Here is a 10,044-nt window from a genome sequence, read left to right as displayed (position 1 = left end):
ACGGACCTTCTTGTATTTAAGCAACCCCATTAAGGAAAATGCAGGAGGTAGCTGAGTGTGGTAGATTACCGCTCTGGGAGAGACCAGCCTGGGTGGTGGTCCTGACTTGGCCCCCATGGCTGGAAAGTGCCCTGGGCAATCACCAGCCCCTGCCTGGCCTTCTGAGCTGTCCCTTCCTCAGCCACGTGCCCCAGGTCCCGCTGGAGTCCCACAATTCTGTGAGAGGTCTGCCCTCAGTCACAAGCATCTATCTGGCCTCTCCCTGTTTTCTAACCCTCTTGACAATTTTACCCAATGAAGATTACACCAAAGGAGACAAGAATCAACAAGACAGGATTCCACCCCAGGGCTACTAAATCAAAAGCAAACTGAGAAATGTCTTTGCATTTAGTGAGTCTTGAATATTTTGTGTGCCAAGCTGAAGGCACAGCCTCTGATGCTGAAACCTCACAAGAATCCATTTGTGTGCTCAGCTGACCTTGTTGGTACGTGCTGGTCTTTTTATGGGGTTGCTTTATATGGACAATGCCGTTCCTTGTCTTGTGTGAGGCAGCGCCTCACCCCTGCGGGCGCATGCTGAGTAATGTGTGGTCATAATCCTTCTAGAACTTCTTAGCTAAGAGCAAAATGGCTTCACCTGCTCATTTTATTTTCAACTTACTTCTGTCCCTTCCCTGTACGGTTTCTGTTGTTCCAGAAACAGGTCTGTACTCAGATGAGAAAGGTGCAAACACCTTGAGTCAAAGTCCCAGGCCAGAGTTCAGATTCTCTGAGCTTTGGTTATTTCGCCTCTGAAAAGCGACAGGAATAACAGTGCCTGTTTTGATAAAGTGAAAGAATCGTGGAAACGCACGTAGCCCGGCACGCCCATGCACGTTTGCCAGAAGACTTCCCACCCTGTTCTTCTTGTCTTATCTTTTATCATTTTTAAACAGGAGATGGCTACCCTTATCTCCTCTCACCCCACACTGAGCAAAAACAATGATGGGGTGCCCCGTCAGGAGCAGAGAGTAAACAAAATAATGAGGACGGTACGGGTCAGCGCTGAGTTCCAGTAAACCCCTCTGGCTGCAGCACGAAGGGCTGGGAGACAGAGATGCTAAGACATGCTGGTTTTGCTGAGGGCGGAGACCCGGGTGGGAAGGGAGGGCCAGCAAAGTGGCACAGCTCCCAGCCTGCTGGCTGCCTGCACGAGGCTGCAACTCAGTGATCAGGGAAGGAAGGAAGGTTTGGAGGAGACGATGGAGGGACGCCGAGCCAGACGCACCTGCCATCTGGAGCGGCAGCTATTCTGGGCCCCAAGCTGCAGAGTGGAGCAGGGTGTCCCCAGAGCCATGGAAGAGAAGGTGCTGGAGGGGAGGGAGGGGAGGAAGCGGCGGGCAGAGGCTTCGCGGGGCTGGGAAGCAGATGCAGGCGATGGAAGGGTAACCAGCATTTGTCCACTTCTGCCAGGTGTCCTGGTGCAACCACCAGCCAAGCCGTGCAGAGCTGAGAGGACCCGTGGCCACAGAGCCCAGAGTCCCAGCATCCCCACCGGGTCAGAGAGCAGAGTACGGCCTCTTCACATGTGTTCCCAGAGGGAGGGGGTGCCCACTCCACCTTCCGCCTCCAGTGGGAGGACTTTTACTCTTTAGATGGAAACTGGCAACGCTGCTCTGCCTTTTCAGTCTGCAGAATTCACATCACATGCCCCTCACCACGGATGCCCCTTGAAGACACACGTGGTGCCCACGTCTGCATTTCTTCAACACGTCCTGGCCTCCCAGGTGCTGCTGCCACACGTGCTGTCCAGGTGCTGAGCGCTGACCCCCCAGACTCGCCATCCCGACATCCCGTGCGGCTCCCAGGGCTGCAGGTACGTCTCCACCCCCAGACCCCACCCTGCTGCATTTGGGGGTTTTAACCCAAAAGCAGAGCCTGATAGCCATCCTCCCTGTCCCATCTCACTGTCTGTCTTCCAATCGCCACCGAACGTAAAAGCAACTAAAATGGACCTGACACCTTCTTCTAAGAAATGGAAGATTCAAAAATGCTTTTTTTTAAAAAAAGCTTTAAATAAATGACAAGAGCAAGAACAAGCTAAAAACTCATCATGAATGAAGAAATTTAAATTCCATTTTGATTAAAAATAAAATAGAGAAGTGTGGCTTTCTGTGATGAAACATGTCTCTCACTTTCAAATCTTCATTAAAGTCTCAAAGGTCCCCCCAAATACCCATTCTGTCTAAACCAGAATAGAGATTTAATGCAATTTCATCCCAATGGCCTTTGTTTGAACTAAACAATAGATTCTAAAATTTATCTGAAAAAATAAATAATGAGATTGCGAAGAAACTTTTTAATATGAAAATTAATGAGGGAGCTTCTTTTTTATTGAAGTATAGTTGATTTACAATGTTGTGTTAGTTTCAGGTGTACAGGAAAAGGGATTCAGTTCTACATATAGATATTCTTTTTCAGATTCTTTTCCATTATAGGTTATTATAAGATATTGAATACAGTTCCCGGGAGCTTCTCCTTTGAGATAACTTTAAATGATTACGAAAAAGGAGGAAGGTTATTTTAAAAAGGAAAAGCATGTGGGACTTCCCTGGTGGCGCAGTGGTTGAGAATCTGCCTGACAAAGCAGAGGACACAGATTCGATCCCTGGTCTGGGAAGATGCCACATGCCGCAAAGCAACTAAGCCCGTGCACCGGACCTACTGAAGCCCTGGCGCCTAGAGCTCATGCACCGCAACGAAGAGTAGCCCCCGCTCGCCACAACTAGAGAAAGCCCACGCGCAGCAACAAAGACCCAACGCAGCCAAAAATAAATAAATAAGTTTTTTAAAAAGAATAAACACGTAAAGATTCTCAGCCATCTCCAGAAACGTGCTTCTCCCCTGAAGGCCAGTCAATAACGCGGTTTGCGGTCCATCCACTGGCCTTGCCTTTGACTCTTCCCATCGTGGGCAGGGTCCTTTGAGGAGGACCCCCTCTCAGTGATGCAGATGTTGGAGGTGCAGATGTGGCTGGCACACAGGACGCAGCTACTGTCTCCCTGATTTAGTGCAAATGCACCCATGCAGAGCCCTCACCCCACCACCCCTGACTGGGCCTGTTTTTAGGTGGGAGGTTCCGTCCTGTGGACAGAAAGGAGAGGCAGTGGCCTAACTCCCCAGACGGCCAATTCCAGCTCTTCTGGGCACTTGTGGTTTGGGAACGAGGCTCACGCACCCACCCCTGCCGAGTAGGCTGGTCTCTCCGTCACGTGGGCAGGGCTTAGGGAAGCTTTCCTGAGCCTTATTCCCACCTCTGTTGCAACGTGGGGAGAGGGTGTTAACACCGGTCACTAGTGCGCTCCTTGCACTAACCGCTCTGCCGGTGTCACAGGCATTCGAGTTAGCCGGGTCCTGCCGCGGCTACCGCGCTCCTCGTGGGTGAAGTGAGGGGTGAGACAGGAGACGGTTAGAGAGGGCCTCCTCCACAAGCATTTTCTGGCACAGACCACCTTCTGTTTTTCCAGACACGCTGTCCCTAATGAAATGTGCAGCTACGTTTGTTTTCCCCGACGAGGCTGAGTACCAAACACACGTACCACAATGACTGTGTTTAAAGCACGAATTGCTTATGATTCAAATGTTCATATTTCTCAAGCCATGAATCATCATTTCAGTAATACTCAGTAGTTGGAAATGGCCGTCGTGTGTGTGTGTGTGTGTGTGTGTGTGTGTGTGTATGAGAGAGAGAGAGATGGGGGCCATTAAATGCCATATGGCCTCAGTTTAAAATCAGGCGACCTTATTTACCTTTTCCAGTCTTTTGTGAGAAAAGGTCAATTGAGCCCACTTAAGGAACATCGGCGATGTCTGTGCCTGGAGCCTTGTGCTTCTTTGGGTGTGGGAGCTGGGCCCTGGCTGCCGCGGGAGGAAGCCAGCTGGGTCGGTCTCTGAGCTCGTCCAGAGCAGGGAGGGTCCGCAGTGCTTGCCTAGCGGGTTTGGGTGGAGCGGGGGCGGTCCCTCCCTCGACACCGCGACACCGCCCCAGCCAAGCAGCCAAGCAAGCTTCCCACAGGGCGGGCGGGTGAAGCATCCACACAGGCTTGCACAGACACCACTTCCTGACATTCAGGACACAAGGTGGCTCATTGGCCGGAGGGAACGTGGAGTGAGGGGAGGGCCGCGGGAGTGGGCGGGGCAGAGCTAGCATGTCAGCCGCATCCGGGCCACGTGGGCAGCTCACCTGCTGTCTGAAGCAGCCGGTGCATCTGGCATCACGCCTGGCTGATTTGCTGGGCAGATCTTGCCCCATGTGACTAGTGAGCAGAAGAGAGTGGAGGGTCACCAGACACTGCATGCCCTCCCGTGAGGACCAGCTGGCTAAAGCCAGTTCACGGCCTTTGCCCAACGACCTGTGGGGCCATGCCTTCTGGTTCTGCCTCTTCACCCAGTGCCCCCTCCCTTCATACTGGCTCGTCCACGGTCCAGCTCCAGGGCTCCTCTCCTTTCTCACACCCACACGTGAAACAAGAATCCTCCACATCTCTGGGCTTCCCCCCAACCCAGCAGTTTTGGGCATCCCGGCATTACCATTATGTGTGCATACATTCGACATCCTCAGTTAAATATGATGCCTCCGGTAAAGCCAAGCGGGGGCAGCATCGGGCACAGAGCCAGCCCCTCTGACCCAGACGCTGCTTGGCTGAGAGGTGGCCGAGGTGAGCGGCGTGGCTGAGGCCTGCCCAGGGCCAAGCCACCAGTCGTGGGGACCCGGAGCGCTATGTTTGCTGCTACAAAAATGGATTAAAGGGACATTCTCCACCTGTGTAGCAGAAGTGCAGGGTCTACCCTGTTGCTTGGGTTTTTAAATGAAGATGGAAGCCAATTGCTGGGATCCAGGAGACTGCTCAGGGTGTTCTCACAGCCGGAAAGTAATTGAAACACTTTTCAAATAGGCCAGAATGTCCAGTCTGGAAATAGTCTGTGCTTTTGAAAGTAAAACATATCCGCTGCAGATCTCATCCATGGGGAAGGCTTCTCAGCAGCCCTGCTCTGTGCTGGTGACGGGGCTTCGTGGAGGATGGACCAGAGGCTCTCACAGCTTTGCATTTCAGCCCCTCTCAGCCCCACCCCAGAGGGTCTGCGGGCTGCAGGGCTGGACACGAGGGATCCCTCAGACCATCTTGCAAAACAACAACAATAGTGATGGCAATAACAGAGCTGCTAGTTACAAACATCACCACAGCCAGATGGGGCCTGCCCCCACTCGTCCACAGAGGCCCCAGTGAGCTTGTACAGCTCCACCTGCTTCTTCTCTCCTCGCCCCAGGGCCCCAAGGTGGGAGAGGAAGCCTAGAGCCCAGCTCCACGTGAGCCTCAGTTGGCCCATCTGTGAAATGGGAATAATGCTGCCTGGCCCGTGTCCCGCTCCCCACCCCCGCCCCCAGGGCAGCCTGGCCTTAGGTGTGGCTGGGGCAGTGAGGCTGTGTTCCAGGAGTCCTTGTTCTCCCTGTTCTCAGCACTTGTTCTCCCTGAAATAATATCGGTCTGAAGAAATAACCCCAATAAAAAGTTAATGCACTGACCGACTCATCTTCCCCTTTGGGGAAGTCCCCAGGGGCCTCAGTCTGACCCTGGTGCTCATAGCAACATGCAAACTTCTCCTGTCTCCGCTCCTTCATTGGCACCCGATTCCGGTGAGTAGTCATCTTGAAGCCTCCTCAAGTGGCTTGGACAAGTCCACCAGTCACGGAGAGTTGTCTGCCTCCTTTTTCCATGCTCCCAACACGCCAGGAAGAAAAGGCACCTTAGAGCCCTGCAGGAAGCCAGCCAGAGGAAACCATGCCCCCTTCCGCAAAGCAGGTGCCAGGGGACATCTCAGGGCAGTGTGGAGGGAGGGGACTCCGGACTGGATATCAGGTTGAAGTTTCGGTGTAGACTCAATGGGATTTTCACATCAGAGAGTGAGCCCTAATCACTTACAGAGATTCTTCAGGCCATGAGATCTTCCTGAGATGTCGTGTTGTGGGAACTAGGAGACATGAAGACAGCCTTTGCAGGCAAACAGCCGTTTAAGAAGGCTCACTGTGCAGTACATTGGTGACACAAAGATTCTTTTTTAAAAACAACTTTATTAAATCATAATTTACAAACCATAAAGTTTATTTTGGAATTTTTTTTGGGGGGGGCCACGCCGCACAACAAGTGGTAGATCCCCGACCAGGGATTGAACCCGTACCCCCTGCAGTGGAAGCACAGAGTTCTCACCACTGAACTGCCAGAGAATTCCCAAAATTCACCTATTGCAAGTGTAAACTTTAATGATTTTTAGTAAATTTGCAGAGCTTTACAACCATCACCACAATCTAATTTTAGAACATTTCCATCAACCTCAGAAGGTCTCTCATGCCTAATTATAGTCAATTCCAGGTTCCAGTGCAGCCCTGGGGAACCACTAGTCTACTTTCTGTCTCCATAGGGTTCCCTGTTACGGACATTTCATAGGAATGGAATCATAAAATAAGTGGTCTTTTACTTCTGGCTACTTTTACTTACTATCATGTTTTTGAGGCTCATCCACATTGTAGCATATATACTTCATTCCTTTTAAAAGCATTCCATTGTAGGAACAGACTACACTTTGTTTCTCCATTCTCTAGTTGGTGGGCATTGCGACGGTTTCCACTTTTTGACTATTATGGCTAATGCCGGTATGATCCTGATTTTGTTTCTCTCAGGGAGATCTTTAGGAGTGAAATTTCTGGGTCATATGGTAAATGTATGTTTAGCATTTTAAGGAACTGCCAGACTGTTTTCCAAAGGGGCTGCACCGTTTTACATCCCTGCCAAAAAATGTATGAGGCTTGGGTGTGCGATTGTGTGGGGCGACCGCGGAGCGGCTGACCCTCTGCCTGCGGGGACGGGAGTCATGAGGCGGCCGCCAAGGCAGGGTCAGAGAGCCAGCTCAAGAAAATGGTGTCCAAGTTCAAATACAGAGACCCAACTGTACGTGAAACTGTCAGCGTTACCGCTTTATACAAAGATCTCAAACCTGTATTGGATTCGTATGTTTTTAATGATGGCAGTTCCACGGAGCTAATGAACCTCACTGGAACAATTCCTGTGCCTTATAGAGGTATACATATAAATAATCCAATATGCCTCTGGCTGCTGGACACATACCCATATAATCCCCCTATCTGTTTTGTTAAGCCTACTAGTTCAATGACTATTAAGACAGGAAAGCATGTGGATGCTAATGGGAAGATATATCTTCCTTATCTACATGAATGGAAACACTCACAGTCAGACTCGTTGGGGCTTATTCAAGTCATGATTGTAGTGTTTGGAGAAGAACCTCCAGTCTTTTCTCGTCCTACTATTTCAGCATCCTATCCACCATACCAGGCAACAGGGCCACCAAATACTTCCTACGTGCCAGGCATGCCAAGTGGAATTTCTGCATACCCATCCGGATACCCTCCCAACCCCAGTGGTTACCCAGGCTGTCCTTACCCACCTGGCGGCCAGTATCCTGTCACAACAAGGTCCCAGTACCCTTCCCAGCCTCCTGTGACCACTGTTGGTCCCAGTAGGGTTGGCACAATCAGCGAGGACACACTATCCGAGCCTCTCTCATCTCAGCAGTCAGTGACAAACTGAGATGGCGGATGAAGGAAGAAATGGATCGTGCCCAGGCAGAGCTCAATGTCTTGAAACGAGCAGAAGAAGACCTGAAAAAAGGTCACCAGAAACTGGAAGAGATGGTGACCTGTTTAGATCAAGAAGTAGCTGAGGTTGATAAAAACATAGAACTTTTGAGAAAGAAGGATGAAGAACTCAGTTCTACTCTGGAGAAAATGGAAAATCGATCTAAAAACAATGATACTGATGAAGTTATCATTCCCACAGCCCCACTATACAAACAGATTCTAAATCTGTATGCAGAGGAAAATGCTATTGAAGACACTATCTTTTACCTGGGAGAAGCCTTGAGGCGGGGAGTAATAGACCTGGACGTCTTCCTGAAGCATGTATGTCTTCTGTCCTGTAAACAGTTCCAGCTGAGGACATTAATGCAGGAAGCAAGAAAGACTGCCGGTCTCAGTGACCTCTACTGACTCCTGTGATACCAGCTGGAGATTGAGCACTCCTAAAGCATTATTTTCTTCTCTTCCTTTCTCTTACATCAGTAGGTGCCCAGAATAAGTTATTGCAGTTTATCATTCAAGTGTAAAGTATTTTGAATCAATAATATATTTTCTGTTTTCTTTTGGTAAAGACTGGCTTTTATTAATGCACTTTCTATCCTCTGTAAACTCTTTTTGTGCTGAACGTTGGGACTGACTATGCTAAATAAAATTTGTTGCATAAAAAAAAAAAAGTATGAGGCTTTCACTTTCTCCACATCCTTGTCACTTGTTATTACAACACTTGTTATTATCTGTTGTTGTTTTTTTTTAGCCATACTAGTGGTTATGTAATTGGATCTCGTGGTTTATATTTTCATTTCCCTAATGATGTTGAGCATCTTTTCAGCAGCTATTTATATACCTTCTTTGGTGAAATGTCTGTTCAAATTTTTGCCCATTTGCTGTGTTATTTATTTTATTTTTACTAAGTTGTAAGAGTTCTTTTTATATTCCTATATAAACCTATATATAGGTCCTCCAATTTTGTTTCTCTTTTTCAAGACTGGCTATTCTGAGCATTTGCTTGTTCACTTCTGCAAGAAAAACTGCTAGGATGTCATAGGATTTGTGTGGAAACTATAGGTCAGTTGGTGAAGAATTGTCATCTTAACAATATTGCTTATAATATCTTAACAATAGCTTAACAATTCTAATTCATGAACATAAGCATCTCCCCATTTATTTTGATCTTAATTTCTCTCAACAGTGTTTATAATTTTTGGTGTATGTTTTATACTTTCTTTTTAAATTTTATTCCTAAGTATTTATTATAAATGGAATTGTTTTCTTAATTTCATTTAAGATTGTTTATTGCTAGTATGCAGAAATACAGTTGAATGTTGTATATTGATTTATATCCTGCAATCTTGCTGAAGTTGTTTTTTAGTTCGTGTAGGTTTGTGTGTGTATGGATTACTTAGGATTTACACATCTGAGATCATATCATCTGTGAAAAAAGACGGTTTTACTTCTTCCTTTTCAATTTTAATGCCTTTTATTCCTTTTTTTGCCTTAATGCACTAGCTAGAACTTCCAATGTTGAATAAAAGTGGCGTGATTGGATGTCCTTGCCTTTTTCTGATCTTAGGAAGAAAATATGTAGTCTTTCACATTTAAAGATGACACTAGCTATTAGTTTTTCATAAATGCCCTGTATCTAGTTGAAGAAGTTTTTTTCTATTCCTAGGTAGTCCAAAGTTTGTATCATAAATGGGTGTTGGATTTTGTCAAATGCTTTTTCTGTCTATATCATGGTTTTTGTCCTGTTAGTATTCTGTACCAATGGATTTTCAGCTGTTAAATCAACCTTGAATTCCTGGAATGAATTCCATTTGATCATGTGTATAATCCTTTTTATACATTTCTTGATTTGGTTTGCCAATATTTTTTGAGGATTTTTGTATCTATATTCCCAAGGGATGTTGGTCTGAGTTTTCTTTTCTTGTGATGTCTCTGTCTGGCTTTGGTATCAGAGTAATAACTGGCTTCATAGAATGAGTTGGGAAGTATTCCCTCCTCTCCTATTTCCTGGAGGAGTTTGTAAAGAATTAGCAGTATTTATAGTCTAAATGTTTGGTAGAATTCGACAATGAAGCCATCTGGGTCTAGGCTTTTCTTTGTGGGAAGATTTTTAATTATTAATTGAATGCCTTTACGTCCTATACTACATTCCCTAGAATGCCCTTTCCAGTACCTTTCTGGCTACGGCATACTGCAAGGGATAGTCCCTTGTGATTGGAGGACATAGGGAGGAAAATGCCATTTTGTAGCATACATGCACCTTCTCTCCGTTATTCAATCAAATACATTGCAATTGCTGCTGTGAAGGGATCTTGCAGAAGTAATTAGAATCAATTAGTCAATTGAGATTTAAT

At 47.2% G+C, this 10,044-nt stretch overlaps 1 protein-coding gene across 1 annotated transcript; it reads left to right on the top strand.

The window, feature by feature from the left end:
• Positions 1-1,241: 1,241 nt before the first annotated feature.
• LOC103000867 (tumor susceptibility gene 101 protein-like) lies at positions 1,242-8,282 on the top strand. The gene is given in 5 exon segments (XM_057549666.1): positions 1,242-1,424; positions 1,793-1,855; positions 3,374-3,420; positions 6,905-7,595; positions 7,598-8,282. Coding segments are annotated over 5 exon segments (1,485 nt in total). The 3' UTR covers positions 8,099-8,282.
• Positions 8,283-10,044: the final 1,762 nt, after the last annotated feature.

Source organism: Balaenoptera acutorostrata, chromosome 7 (genome assembly GCF_949987535.1).
Source record: "Balaenoptera acutorostrata chromosome 7, mBalAcu1.1, whole genome shotgun sequence".
In the NCBI taxonomy this organism is placed as follows: domain Eukaryota; kingdom Metazoa; phylum Chordata; class Mammalia; order Artiodactyla; family Balaenopteridae; genus Balaenoptera; species Balaenoptera acutorostrata.
This window is presented reverse-complemented; position numbering and strand designations above follow the sequence as displayed.